The sequence below is a fragment of the Pithys albifrons genome, chromosome 2, assembly GCF_047495875.1.
Source record: "Pithys albifrons albifrons isolate INPA30051 chromosome 2, PitAlb_v1, whole genome shotgun sequence".
Taxonomy (NCBI): Eukaryota; Metazoa; Chordata; class Aves; order Passeriformes; family Thamnophilidae; genus Pithys; species Pithys albifrons.
Window position 1 is genome coordinate 20,378,252 of NC_092459.1, and position 16,044 is coordinate 20,394,295.

Genomic DNA, 16,044 nt, shown 5'->3' on the forward strand with positions numbered 1-16,044 from the left:
AAAAGACAAGCCTACATGCTGAAGAGCTGGGGGTGGGGAAGGGGGTCGTTGCATTTTTTAAGTAGGGAATTCTTTAGCTATAAAATAAAAGATTCAAAGAGGAATAGCCTGGTTTTGTTTTGCAATATATAGGCTAAATAATTAAGAATTTTTCAGATACCTAGTCTGGAAAAGTGTTTGGACGAGAAAAGCAAGTATGGACCACGTTCACTGCACTAAGTATTAAACTGAAGAGTCACAAAAATAGATTTGTATAATTCTTGTCCAAGCAGATACAGAAGAAACATATCATAGTAAAAATATTACATACTGCTCTCTTTTGAAAGGGAAAACTCTTTTCTCTTTTTCCTTGGTCTGGTATTAGAACATGAAGAAACAGAAGCATTAGAACTTTTAAAATGGCATGCTTTTGTATTTAACAAAATAATTTTGATAATTTTGAAGGTTTTGAATTTTGGTTTGTTTGTTGGGTTTTTTTGGTAGATTTTTTTAAAATAGCTTTCATTAAGCCATGTATATAAGGCTTAATCTTTCCAACTAAATCTTTGCACATTCTAATATCTTCACCTTTTTTTGGACACCGAATCTTTTGTTTGCGTGAGCAATGCATTACCAGCCAACACATTCCAACTGTCTTTCTGAAATATGGACTTATTGTAAAATAAGACAGTATCACAGTAAATACATTGCTAAATCTCCTTCTTCAGTATTTCCATATCTTCATGTGTATGCTTCTATAGTTTCTTTCCAAAAGTCTTACTGGTTTTTTTTTGTTGTTATTCTTTGTTTTTTTCCTAAATTGCCATTTATAACTCAATATGTCGTACTTAGATACATATGAGGCTCATAAAATTCACACTCCACAACTCAATCTCATTAGTGTAAATCTAGCCGATATCCTGAAAGCAACTATGAGATACTGAAGACAGATAAGGCTCAGCAGTTAGTCTCCTTTGCTCAAAAACAGCATGGAAAGAGGAAGGTCAGACAAAAGGTAAGAAATAAGTAATATAACTGTTAGCCTGGACTTGTGACAATTGTCTTACGAGAGAAAAACTTAAAGTTGGAGATTTTTCTGCACCTAATGTTAGAAATCATCTGACAAAAATTAAGCAAATACCACATGAAATAACACTAGAAGAATTAAGTGTGCTTCTTTGGTTAGCTTTTCTTACAAACCAGGAAATACAGTACTTCCTGTGCTGCAAAAAATTTATGCTTGGATCCTTGCATCATGAGTCCCTCTTCCATCAGGGCCTACCATCAGTCTTTAAAGATAATTAAATTAATGCACAAATGAGACATCCAATCTTAATATAGAAAACAGGTTTGATTTGAGTCCATCCGTTTCTCTAAAAGACTTACTCTTAGAAATAAATCTATTAATGGAGGAGAGATTTTCTTCAACACTTTCAGTTAAATCTGGTCTGACTCTACTCAAAAATGATGTTTTTTTTCATTCAACATATGGCTACTACAGGACCTTTCCCATTCAATCTGTGCAGCATTCTCCTCATCTGAAGTAGCATACTTCCTTCCACAACACTATGTACATGCTAAACATTACATTTTAAAATTTAAAATGTCTAAATCCCTTTTGGTTCTTAAACAGTGAGAGTGACTAAAGCAGTAACTTAGTTGATCAGCCTCTACTGGACTGCTTTAGGAACAGATGAAGCACTTCTTTGACTCTACAGACTATATGACAAATCTCCATCAAGTACAATTGTGTGTTCAGACACGAAGCACCCACATGCGCAAAACAAGTTTCATTCTAAATGTCTTCAATGCCAGAATGGAAGTCTTTTCTTGCAGCCCTACATCTCACTCACACAACGTTTTGAAATGTAGAAATATCAGCATTGCTAATAAAAACCTTATTATTCTAGTAAGTATACACAAAACCCAGAAGACATCACAAAAATAAAATTTTAAAATATAAACTGGTCTTGGTTTTCCAAAATATATGTATTTTTTAAAGCACCAGTTGCATGTACTTAGAACTTTGCATTACAATTTATGCATTCAAATTCAAATTGAAGATGAACATATACTGTAGTGAGTCAGTTATATATAACATGATTTTTCCAGTAGGCTTAATACATTTTGCACCTTATATTAAAATACACAGACTATTTCGTTTTTTTTTTTTGTTGTTTTGGGATGTATTTCAGGCCAGAACCAATGCTATCCTGGAAGATTTCAAGACATTGGAAGTTTAAAATCTCATCCTTATACTGCAACAATTTTCTCATATAATTGCTTTAGTTATACTTTGAGTTCAAAAATCTCCTTGATTATGCAAAAATAAATAAATACAAGAGCATATTTCAAAGCAAGATGAACTCAACCAGTGTTTGTTTGCTTCTTAACTAGGACCTTAATAATTTTAATTTTAAATCATGTGAATCCTCTGTCAATTATATCATAGCCCCCTAAATTTAAATATGCTTTGCCAGCGAATGAAAAATAAAAAAATTAATATTCAAATACGCACACTCTCATATGGCACAAAGATCAGTTTTAACGCTATGTGAAGCAGAAAGAACATACAAATTGCTTTAATTTTCCACACATCATGGGAAACCCCATTTTCAGGAAGGTCTTAGTGTATTTGTATGATCTAGAAAACAGGATATACAAATAAGGCAATCTAAAAATAACAATGACTATTTCCTTCACTCTATCAAATCAGTCCTGTGACTCATAAAATAGTAGTTGAGTAAGCCACCAGCATGAGCCAGTATATTGCCATGACGAGAAAAGACTTGACTGAAAGTACTTCTGTTACGGGTTTAGCTAATTGGGCCTAAATTTAGGCTTTAGATTTCAGACTAGGCCTGGGACTGTCGGCTGACTTGAGCTGGGCTGAGCTAGCTGACAGCTGACTTCTTCTAAAATCTCCAGCCCTTGTTCTTGTGGGTGACTTTAACCTGCCAGATATCTGCTGGGAGCTTCATACTGCAGAGAAGAGGCAGTCAAGGAGGTTCCTGGAGTGTACAGAGGACAATTTCCTTCATCAACTGGTAAATGAGCCTACCAGGGGTAAGGCCCCGCTAGACCTACTATTTACAAACAGAGAGGGGCTGGTAGATGATGTAGTGGTTGGAGGCCGCCTGGGGCATAGTGACCATGAAATAATAGAATTTTCAGTCCTCAGGGATGCAAAGAGAGCCACCATTGAAACCTCTACACTGGACTTCCAGAGAGCATATTTTTGCCTATTCAAGAAACTAATTCAGAGCATATCCTGGGAAACAACCCTTGAAGGCAAGGGGGTCCAGGAGGATTGGACATGTTTTAAGAAGGAAATTTTGAATGCACAGCAACAGGCTGTCCCAGTGTGCCGAAAGGAGAGCCGGAGGGGAAGACGGCCAGCTTGGTTAAATAGGGAGATTCTGCCAGAAAGCAGGGATAAAAAGAAAGTTTACAGACTGGAAAAAAGGGCTGGCTACTTAGGAAGAATTTACAGATAGAGCTAGGTCATGCAGGAAAAAAATAGGGAAGGAAAAGGTAATTTGAAGTTAATTTCCCTAATTCGGTTAGGGATAACAAAAAGCCCTTCTATAAATACATTAATAACAAAAGGAGGGGCAAGGAAAACCTCCATTCTCTGTTGGACTTGAAGGGAAATATAGTTAAGGAAGATGAGGAGAAGGCTGAGGTACTTAACACCTACTTTGCCTCACTTTTCACCAGTAAGACAGGTGGCCCTCAAGACAACTGGCCTCTGGAGCTGGTAGACAGGGAGAGGGAGCTGAATAGCCCTCCTGTATTCCAGGAGGAAATAGTTACTGACTTACTGAGCCAGCTGGATCCTAACAAGTCTATGGGACCAGACGGGATCCATCCCAGGGTGATGAAGGAGCTGGCAGAAGAGCTTGCCAAACCGCTCTCCATCATCTTCCAACAGTCCTGGCTCTCTGGGGAGGTCCCAGATGATTGGAGGTTGGCGAATGTCACCCCAATCCACAAAAAGGGCTGCAAGCAGGACCCTGGCAACTACAGGCCTGTCAGCCTGACCTCCGTGCCTGGCAGGGTTATGGAGCAGTTCATCCTGAGTGCAATCACACAGCACCTTCAGGGTGGGCAGGGGATTAGACCCAACCAGCATGGGTTTAGGAGGGGCAGGTCCTGTCTGACCAACCTGATCTCTTTTTACGATCAGGTGACCCACCTGGTGGATGAGGGGAAGGCTGTGGATGTGGTCTATCTGGACTTCAGCAAGGCCTTTGATACTGTCTCCCATAATATACTCCTGAAAAAGCTGGTAGCCCATGGCCTGGACAAGTGTACCCTCTCCTGGATTAAGAGCTGGCTGGAGGGTCGGGCCCAGAGAGTGCTGGTGAACGGAGCTGCATCCAGCTGGCGGCCGGTCACTAGTGGTGACCCAGGGATCTGTGTTGGGTCCAGTCCTGTTTAGCATCTTTATTGATGATTTAGATGAGGGGATTGAGTCCATCATCAGCAAATTTGCTGATGACACCAAGCTGGGAGGGAGTGTCGACCTGCTGGAAGGCAGGAGGGCTCTGCAGAGGGATCTGGATAGACTTGAGAGATGGGCTGATTCCAATGGGATGAAGTTAAATAAGGCCAAGTGCTGGGTCCTGCACTTTGGCCACAACAACCTCCTGCAGCACTACAGGCTGGGCACAGAGTGGCTGGAGAGCAGCCAGGCAGAAAGGGACCTTGGAGTACTAATTGACAGGAAGCTCAACATGAGCCCACAGTGTGCCCAGGTGGCCAAGAAAACCAATGGGATCCTGTCCTGTATCAAAAATAGCGTGGCCAGCAGGACCAGGACAGTGATCCTTCCCCTGTACTCTGCATTGGTGAGGCCACACCTTGAGTACTGTGTTCAGTTCTGGGCCCCTCAGTTCAGAAAGGATATTGAGGTGCTGGAGCGGGTCCAGAGAAGAGCAACAAGGCTGGTGAAGGGACTGGAGCACAAGCCCTATGGGGAGAGGCTGAGGGAGCTGGGGTTGTTTAGCCTGGAGAAGAGGAGGCTCAGAGGTGACCTCATCACTGTCTAGAACTACCTGAAGGGAAGTTCTAGCCAGGTGGGGGTTGGTCTCTTCTCCCAGGCACTCAGCAATAGGACAAGGGGGCATGGGCTTAAGCTCTGCCAGGGGAAATTTAAGTTGGAGATCAGAAAAAAATTCTTTCCAGAGAGAGTAATCAGGCATTGGAATGGGCTGCCCAGAGAGGGGGTGGATTCACCATCCCTGGAGATTTTTAAACACAGATTGGACGTGGCGCTGAGTGCCATGATCTAGTAAATGGACTAGAGTTGGACCAAGGGTTGGACTTGATGATCTTGGAGGTCTTTTCCAACCCAATTGATTCTATGATTCTGTGATTCTATGATTCTAGCCAACAGTATTCCATACTGTATTCTGACATGATCTCAAAGTGTAAGAGTCAGTGTGTGAGTGGCTTGGTCAGTTCCTTCATAGCCGTAGTCCCAGAAAGATGAACCGTGCCATCCCAGGAGAGACGGCAGGCCCAGAGCCCCGGCTCACCATCATGTTATCTTAGGGAAGTAAAATGTCTGTTCTTAATCTTTCTCTCTGCTTAAGTCTGTTTCTGGGGAATTGAGTTCTCTGGAATGATTCATAGTTAAAACAGTGGGATTTGTGTTCACTAGGGAGTGGGAAGTTATTTCTTGTTATTTCTAACTTGTGTAAATGTGTATTGTAGTTTGCTTTTAATTTTCTCTTTTCTGTATAAATATATATAGTTAGCTTAAATTTAAACCTAGTTTGAGGTTTTTTTCCCTGTCTCGCTTTTCTCAGTGTGTGGGGGGAAAAGACTGACTCTGAGTTGGGCAGCTGCTATTTTGCCAGCTCAGCCCAAGACAACTTCATATATCTCCATATTTTTGATCCTCAAAAAGTCTGCAACTCAAAATGCTGAAGTATGGTAAGAAGGGACAAGTTCTACAGATAAAAATCAATATTGTGGTAGGGTTCTAGTAAATAGGGATGAGCTGTATGGTGTCAGCAAGAACTTCCCCAGTCAGAGTACAATGTTACACTGCAGATTCTGTAGATGTGAAACCTATTACATGTGGCAGGATGGTCTGATGAGACATTTGGAGGGACAGGAGACCTGTCTATAAGGAAACGTTGAAGAAACAAGGTATTTATGAACACATTTTCAAAAAACTTGCTATAATATTAATCAATATGGTACAATAATGCCGTCTAACTGGAGGAAACTTGCCCATTCAAACACACGTTCTGAATCCAGTCAAAACTTATTGTATAGGCATAAGTTACTTACATGGAAGATAAGTGTCACTAACAGATCATATCTGAGCTACCACAAATTTGAATCAATTCATGAAGCAGCAAAATAAATTCACTCAACCCCCCTGCATATTATCATATGCTACTTAAAAAGACTGCTTTTTTAGGGCATAACGTGAGAATGAATTATCTTAAAATAAATTATCTCAAAATCAACCTCAACAGCATGTAGACTCCTTAGATGTGAACCAGGGGAACTTTTACTTAATAAAAATGTTGTCCTGAAGTTCCCCCTCTATGCTTTGAAAGGCAATAAATTAGAAACATCATTTAATGGCAAAATATTGAGGTATAATTCAATTTGTGGCCTCACCTTGAATACTGTGTGCAGTTTTGACCACTGCAACATAAGAAAGATACTAAGGTGTTAGAGAGTATCCAAAGGAGGGCAATTAAGATAATGAAGAGCCTGGAGGGGAAGCTGTATGAGGAGCAGGTGAGGGCACTTGGTGTGTTCAGCCTGGAGAAGAGGAGACTGAGGGGAGACCTAATTGCAGTTACAACTTCCTTGTGAGGAGAAGAGGAGGGTCAAACACTGATCTCTTCTCTGTGGCATAACCAAAGGGAACAGCCTGAAGTTGTGTCACAGGCAGTTTATTTTGGATATTAGGAAGAGGTTCTTCACCCAGAGGGTGGATGGTCCTGTACAGGGCTAAGGATTGGACTCAATGATACTTGTGGGTCCCTTCCACCTCTGCATATTCTGTGGTTCTGTGAAATACCTAAAAACTCACCCTTAAAAACTGTATGCAAAGTTTCATAATCTCCCTCTAATTAATTCCAATTTCTTCAATTATGGCAACTGCAGTGAATAACTTTTATTTTGTAAAGAAGAAGAAAACAAATACTTAAAATCTGTGCTTTGTACTGCGTGGAAAGTATGTTTTTCAAAAAAAAAATATAATTTAAAAAAACAAATACAAAAAGAACCAAAACGTAATTGAGACACAGTCTTTATTTACCAGGTCATTAAACTTAGAACTATTGCAGCCCATGGCATATCTACTATATCTCAATCAGCAATCCGTTAGGAAAATATTATGCAAAACTAGGTATCATTGCTGAAACAACATGAAGTGTTGCCCTCCTGTAGGCAGTGGGGCTGAAAAAAGGAGTCCTTGCAATGTTACCATAAAATAGTGAAAGCGTCAGGAAATCAAGACAGCAAGTCTTAAGAAAAAACCCCCGCACTCTAGAGAATGAATTGAAACAGCAAGGGATAGAGACATGCTTAGTATGTACTGAAGAGATTATACTAACAGCAAGAACGAGATAATGACAACAGATCGGTAAGACCTCAGAAGAACAGTTCAAAGTAACTGATTCTAAAAAGTTGAGAAACTGCTTAACAGAACAACTAAAACAATGTAGAGTTGCCAAGAATTACAGCATCTACTTGACAAAGAGTCAGAAGAGCACCATAAAGTTGTATTTGCAAGTACTAAAAGTCTAATAAATGACTCAGTAGGATGCTGATCAAAAGCTACAATAGTGGGACCCAGAGGAAACAAATAAATGTTTAGGGAAGAAAATCAACTCTTCAAAGTAAGCAGAGCATTAACAGAAATACCTCTGAACAGGAGAAGAATCAAACTTAACTTAGATTTTTGTGTTGCTCAGAAAAAAAAGCAAAAAAATGTTAGAAAAAAACATTTTTTCTAACTAGGATCTCGATACGGTTGGTTAAGACCTGGAGCTGTGCAACTGCCCCTAGGAAGTTAGAATTTTTTTAAAATTATTTTTATTTGACATTAAAATTCTCCCTACATAAGCACTGGAATGCAAAATTTGAAAACCTTGGATTTTTTGGGTTTTTATAGATTTGTTCTTTAAAATATTCAAGCTCATTATGTGTTGGGTTTTTTGTTGGTTGGTTGCTTGCTTCCTTAAATTTCTTGGGATTCTGTGTTGTTTTTTTTTTTCAAGGAAATGTCTTTGACAAGACTATCCTCCTTAAACTTCACTCAATGTTATGTTAAGAGAAATCATCATCTTAAAATAAATACTATGTGCAAACTAACCTGATGAAAGGTCACAAATTCACTGTTAGAGTAAGTCAAAAGTAATTTAAAATACAGAGTAACAACATGTCATGAACTGTTTGTCTTCTTGGAAAAGAAAATCGAATATGACTCTAAGCATTCTGGTAAATATTTTCAAATCTGACAGTCAAAATAGTAGAATCCTGTAGAGAACTGGTGAAGAGCAATTTGTTTTGAAACTGTCTGAACTGTTAAAAAAGCAATATGTTTTGCCATTGCTTGAAGTGCAAAAAGCAAGTTGATTTGAAGTTTTAAAAAATTGCAGTCAGAAATCAATCACACTAACACGATGTTCGGTTAACTACAGACTCTGTGCACCTGCTTCTTTTCCTAATAAGGTAGAGCAGGTGAACATTGCAACCTGCAGACTTGAGGTGTATCGCACAATCGCCCTGTGAACACCAATGTCTATGTGGCAGACGTGCTGCTGTCATAGTCTCCAAGCTTGGGAAAGGCTGCTAAAATACTATCACAAAGTGTGCCACTTAGCCTACATATAAGAAGACAAGCTTGGATGGAGCTCTCTCCATCAAAGGAGAAAAGAAGAAAGGATCAACAGGACACCACAGGATTCATAATGGTAACTATCACTTCCTTTTTGTAATTACCGGTTGCTTTTCCTTTTTTCTTCATTTCCTTCTTTCTCTCCTCTTTAATAGAGAATAAAAGTGAATTATCATTTTGATTCCCAACATTTAACCTCAGTTGTATGTGACTCTTGCTCCCCATATGGCTGAACATTTTTCCCTCTCTGCTTTTGTGGACCAAGACAAAAATATGAATTCACCCTCAAATAGAAGACTATAACACCACCCCAGTCTAATCTTAAAATCAAACCTTCAATACACAGTTCAGTTTTAGAGTTCTGTCATTCATAACTTCAAGAAAAGTCAGGCATGAAAATTTGCAAAACTCTCAGCATAACCTTAAATCAGTTCATTGTTTTGCAAACTTGAAAATTACCTTTGTAATTGATTTTTTTTAAATTTTAGAGATTTCAAAATGCTAGCAAGACAGTTCATTTAGAAAGAAGTAGGAAAGATGTTCCATTTCACTCAGATAGTCTGTAAAGTAAAAGGATTTTCTTTGCTATTTTTTATTATCGAAAAGGATAGTGTTAAGTCTATATACAGTTACTCGGTGATGGAAGTCAATTAGAATTGTATTGAAACATACTGATAAAGATGATGAGACTTTATGTGAAAGCAACATAAGGATACTGCAAGTCTTAAATATGTTTCAAGACTTCACATTTACAGCCATCTTGGTCTAAAGCAAATACCCATCTTTCTGAGATACATGAAATAAAAAAAAACAATCTTCCTTTGTTGCACTGCTAGACAAATCCAAGATTAATAAAATGACAATTCATTCAATATCAGCTATCCTGTTCAGAACTGAAAGACTTAAAAGTTCAGCCCTTTTTTCTTATACTGTGAACATCAATGTCTGTTAACATGTCTCTTTACCTCTCACCCTGGTGGATGCTAGTGTGGACTTTGTTTCTGGGTGAAAGCTCCAAGTGTTGTACTCATATATCTTCATTTTGACCATAACGTAATTGATCTATCTGGGTATGCAATTCCTTCTGTGTATTATTGTGACTTATGAACTAGCAACCTGCCCACTGTGCAACTTAAGAGTGAGTGTCTTTTCGAGTCCAGCGAACAGAGAAATAAACTAATCCACATCAATCTCATTAAATTCTGCTCTACTAAAACCCTAGATCCACTGAAAAAGATCTATTGCATAGTATGAACTGATCTGGCACATTATTGTAGCAGATGGGTTTTTAGGGTTTTTGCACTGGTAAGTTTGAGCCTCCATAATAATATACACTGTACAGTTTAGTTATACATTAATACTACCTTTAATAATACTGCATAGTCAGTACAAATTTTTCTATTATTATGATCAAACTTTCTTGCAAGTAGCAGGGAGATTGCCATCTTCGTTTTATAATAAATATGGAAAAAAATCTTTAATTAGAATTCTTAAAAAGTCAGGGGAAGAAAAATTTAAAAGAAATGAACAAAAAAGCATTAAGATTCTAAGACTCTCTTCTATTAGTAGTAATTGCACTTATTTTCTTTTGATGCACATATAAATTCTGTCATAAAAAAGTGCTGCACATTTTGAAAAATCAACAAGACCACATATTCCTGAACATAAGTTTGAGTAGGTGAAATTTTCAGACATTTTCAACATTTTAAATGCTTTTCCATATTTTCAAGTCCAAAGTGATTTAACAATTTCTCTTCAGAGAAGTCCCACTACCGTAAAATCGTGCACAGTGTGATAGTTTTGTACTTTTGACTACTGTTTTTCCTGAATACATACCTTTATTGAGGCACTGAATCTTCTTTAAGAAGAAGTGAACTTGATTTTGCAAAGAAACAGTATTTACATCTCAACAATATGCTATGAAAGCATGCAGCAAAACGATCTTTTCTGCAGCTAAACATTTTCATTTATTTATGGGGAAATAAACCTTTTTCCCTTAACTATATTAATGAAGTCAAGAATACAGTGTTCTAAAAAACTGCACAGGAAATACATGTTTTGTAATTATGGAAGCACAATGCATTGGGAAGATACTTAATTATGATCACTATCACGCATAATTATACACAGTTATGTATTTAGAATCCTTACTGGAAAACAGTGGATTGAAAAGAAAAATTATGTAGGTAGTAAAACACCTTACATGATCTGTCAAAATACTTAGATGTATGCATGTTTTTATGTCAAGATTCAACAGCAAGTAAAGATCAAGATACAACCTGAAAAGCTCACTACTATCTCATTTAGCACTGTGGGATTTTGACTATGATTTTATGTATTTCATTAAAAATTGTGTTTAAAACTTGGAAACTTTAAATCAGACCTATTACTCTGAGTGGAAATTTTCTTATACATTGCTATTTCTTCTTCCCTAGTGCCCTATGTATTTTCTTAACACCTCTAATATGGATATTTTTGTATTCAAATGAACATATACACTTACATGTATTCGTGACAGAGCCAAAATTCTACTATTTAAATTGAGACAAAGATACAAAGCATACCTTTTCTGGATCAGTTGTTGTAATGACCCACACACAATGTGCATTGTCTTCATATTGAACTGGATAATTTGGTGATGTGATAATGCCACTTGGTCCACGTAAATTAGAACCACATGTTCTAGCTAAAATGATAAACACCAAATCAGACTGCTTTTTCTTGGTTGCTCTGTTTAAAACAAATATTATAAAATTGTCACAGCATTAGTAACAACTTGCCCCAAAAGTATTATATGTTCTATAACAATCTGCTATTGAAAGTGTTTGAGCCAGGCAAAAAAAATCTTGAAAAATGACCTAAAGAGGAAGAAAACAAGCATTTTTCAATTAATTAGCGCAACATTTACATTACTGAAATCTTAACTTTATGTAAAATAAATTCTCAGAATTATCATATCAATATCAGCAAATCTGGATATTCAACATTTTGAAAATGCATTACTTCACATAATCAGTCATTTTCAGAAAAGCATTAGGAATAGATTTTATAAAATTTCTCAGAAATTTAATTTAAAAATATTTAGACATATAATTCCGAGTGACATAAATGTAGTTATAGAATTAAAAAAAATTAAAATGTCACTGTCAGGTTTCTGGTACCGCAGCACTGTGACAACATGCTAAAAGTTGGAGTCTAGGTCATGCCATTTCTATGTACTTAGATATAAATCTCTGAATCTCAGAATCTATCTGCATACCTTCCATTAACTTCTAATGTAATTTAGACTCTTTAATTACTTAAATTTCATACAGGAAGAAGGAATTACTAGATACTTTAAAAACTTGATCATTCTTTTTCTGACTATTGGAATAAAATACTCAACATATTTCTAGTACTTCAGAAAAATTTAGTTTTCATCTTTCTCTGTGGTTGTCTCCATTCTGAAGAATGAAATATGAGCATTTGTTTACTCACAGACTGCTGTGAGGATGCTTGCTCTTATCCATTGGTAGAAGTATGATGGGTACAAATAGGAAAAAAGGGATAGTAGAGGAAAATGACTTTCAGATTATCTCTCCTTCCATCACACTCTGCTACCAGCATTTGGTCCTTTGTTACTATTTCAGAGACTAAACTTTAGAAATTCTTTGTCTAGATTGATTCAGCTAGAACTCAGTTTTCTGGGAAAATGTCTTTGTATGCAGAGAGGTTGGAGCTAAATGATCTTTAAGATTCCTTCCAATCCTAACCATTCTATGATTTTCTGTTTATGCTAAAAATTGTTTTAATAGTCTTCAATGAATTTCACTTCAATCTCAGACACAAGTAGAAACCAAAAAAACCCCTCGTCCAGGTATTTAATTCTACCAAAGCATCACTAACAGTTCTTAACAAGCTGTCTGTGTTTAACATGAATAAAAAAAAACCAAACCCCCACAGAATCGTAGAATAGTTTAGGTTGGAAAAGGTCTCTAGAATTACCAAGTCTAAATGTGAACCTACCTCTGTCAAGTCCACCATAAACCCAAGTGTCACTAAACCCTGAGTGTCACTAAAGAGCTAATCATATTTAGTATGCCACTATATGTTGCCTACTACCAATGCAGCAAAAAGCTTGGCATACTCTTGCTCTATCAAGAAAAATATATTGTTTGAATTGCTGGAATAATGAGCAAATTCATAAGATCTGAAGTAAAGGATGTTTTCTACACTCTAGTAACTGGTAGAAGCACCACACCTCTAGCACTGTAACTGTCAGAAAATTAATATTTATTAATTTATTTTCAGTTCCTATTGCATAAGTTCTGCTACAAGAGGAACTAATCCAGAGATGCACCTTTGTAGGAATAAGCCTTTGAAAACAGTTTGTTCCTCCTCTAGCTATCCAGAAAGAAGAAAGTCTGAAACATCTCCCTTGCAGAGACATTTTTCAGTCAAGCTGTTACTCTTTTCTCTTTCTTCTATTTGAATTTCAGGGGTTAGGAAAAAAACCCCAAACAAATAAGGTGGGTGCAGGAAAGCCAAGCAAAAGTAACAGTTGAAGCCCAGAGGTCTGTTTAGGAAATGGCATTATGCAAAACATTGCATAAAAAATAGCATTGTACAATGCTTACAGAAAAAAAAAGACTGGATCATGGTAAGGTTTTTGTATGGAATTTAAGGAATTTGGGAACAATTGCATTTTAGCACCATTCAGTGTCTTTGGCACCTTCTGAGACGTCCCAGCACTCCCTGCCTGTGACCCAGGTGGTGGCAGTGGGGTGGACCCTGACATGGACCATCACCTTGGGTAGACCCTGCTGATCCCAGGGCCCCAGGGAACGCAGCAACTGCTATGCCCTTTCAAGTAAGGTCACGAACTTGCCAGCACAAAGATGTTTCCTGTGATTATTCATCAGCTTCATAAATTCTGAATTTTGATAGTCACTATTCTGGGGTAAATTCAAATGTTAGCTTCTTAAGTAAGTCTTGTACATTTAAACTCATTGAGCCCACAGTAGATGCACACAGTTTATCAGCTTTTCCACTTCAAGTTGGTGATCATTTAGAAAATATGATAAAAAGATCTTTGCATTGTGTATTTTATTATTAAATGCTTGGTACGAGCACCATGAATACTGGCATATTGAAGGTCAGTAAAGGAACTGAAAGTAATACAGATTGCAAATAAAATTTATGTCTTTCACTTCCCACCATCCACAAACAAGCACCATATGCAGTGTCAGAGTATTGACCAAGAATTATACACTGTTCAGCTGAAACAATGTTAATCTGTGTTCAGAAATAAATAAATAACTTATGAAGAGTGACTGGCTTAGCCCTCAGACTGTTGTGGAATTTGAGCTTCAATTTTGGAAACATGTTTGAAGAAAGTAACATGTTTTTCCAAACGTGATTTTAATGGAAGTATAGGACTCATTCATCCCAATTTTTTAGTTTACTGAAGGTATTAAATCATAATAGAGATATTTGCAGATAATAAATAGAAAGATATAGAAAACACTAGCAATAATACACAGATAACTCAGCAGCAAAGAGTTCCTTCCTCCTGAGCATTACTTTTATCATTTGTGGATTACTTCAGCTCATTTCTGCAGCATATTAGCAAACAAGAATATATTCAAGAGATTTAAAAAACACCACTAAACAAGATTGAACAGTAGAGCTGCAGGGACATATTATTCTGCAGTACTATGAAACTAAGAGAGGGTATTTTTAGATTTCTCATTTAAATTGACTGAGCTACAGAGACACTGAGTTCAAGAGATACCATTACTTTGCTGTTCTGGAAAGAATAGGGATATGACTTTTTTTTTTCTTTTTAACTATTTTTTAGATTGTATAGTTCTTACATGGAAGTGACTATGTAATACATTTGTTATACAGCTTGTAATAACTTATCCAAGAGCTGCCCTTATAGAATTTTTTATTAGGTCTGAGTGAAATTGAATTAGCTTTCTTCACAGTAACTGATATGGTGCTGTGATTTAGATTTGTAACTAGAATGGTGTTCATACACAACAGTGTTTTGGCTACTGCTGAGAATTGCTTGAACAATATCAAAGCTGTCAGCAAGGCTGGGGGTGCACAAGGAGTTTGGAGGGACACAGCTGGGATAGCTAATGCCAACTGACAAGAGCAACATCCCAGACCATTGGGCAACAGGTTCTGCACTAAAAGCACAGGGAAAGGAGGAGGAAGTGGGCACCTTCATTGTTATAGGTTTGTCTGCCCACATGATCGTCACTTGTGCTGAGACTCAGCTTTCCAGTAGATAGTTAAATATCTGCCTACTAGTTAAAAGTAGTGAATAAAATTCTTTAGCTCTGGTTGTGTGCACAGTTTGGATACATTTATTAAACTGTCTTGATGTCCACCCACAAGTTTTCAGCTTTTGCTCTTCCAGGTCTCTCCCCCATCCCACTGGGGATATGTGAGTGGGTGTCTGGGTTAGTGTTTACCTCTTGGCTAGGGTAATCCACCACAACTGTTTACAGTCTTTAATGAAGAAAGTATAATTTACAAGTGTATCACATATGTGATTATACAATTGAAAAAAGTCTACTCTGGCAACATAAAAAAGAACCAAATTGTTTTTAGGAAATTACTAAGCAATAAAAACTATTTAAGTGGTATATGAGTTTTATATAAGTGAGATTATGCTTTAGCTCAGTCTTGAACAAGCAAAGGTTTAGGTCCAGATGTTGCAAATCTTTCCCTCCCTAGTCTCTGAAACAAATCATGTTTGCTGCCCTGGAAACTGTCATTCAGTGTGCACAAGGAGTGACTCTTTGATCTGCCTCAAAATGACAGTAAAAATATTTCAAACAGTTTGTATGATTCCCCCCCTTCCCCGTTCTCCCCCAGTCAGTGGTGATGTTTTGCCTTGTTTTTCACTGTCTGTCCTGGCTAGGTTGTATGGTTCTAGGAGAGTGTGAGACTGGCATATTTCAAGGGTCAAGACTGTCACTGACATGTACAATTGAAATGTGGAAACCAAATTATTTTTTCTACTGAGACAAAAGGAAAAGCTCTCTATATAAAGATGTATTATTAATTTTTCCTATATACCACAGTTCTGGTGTACTCTTACAGAATTTATGTATTTTTCTGTGTTTTTATTACAGGCAGTAGATTGCAATGGAAAAAAACATATAAACAAAAAAATGCACTTCCCCCAACTC

General features: G+C 37.2%; 1 protein-coding gene across 1 annotated transcript in view; it reads right to left on the reverse strand.

Moving 5' to 3' along the window:
• The window catches only part of CSMD1 (CUB and Sushi multiple domains 1), a 1,094,767-nt gene that overhangs the window by 318,827 nt on the left and 759,896 nt on the right, over positions 1-16,044 (reverse strand). The window contains exon 10 of the mRNA XM_071548449.1: positions 11,422-11,543. Within this exon, the coding sequence (XP_071404550.1) occupies positions 11,422-11,543 (122 nt within the window). The remainder of the gene's footprint in view (positions 1-11,421; positions 11,544-16,044) is intronic.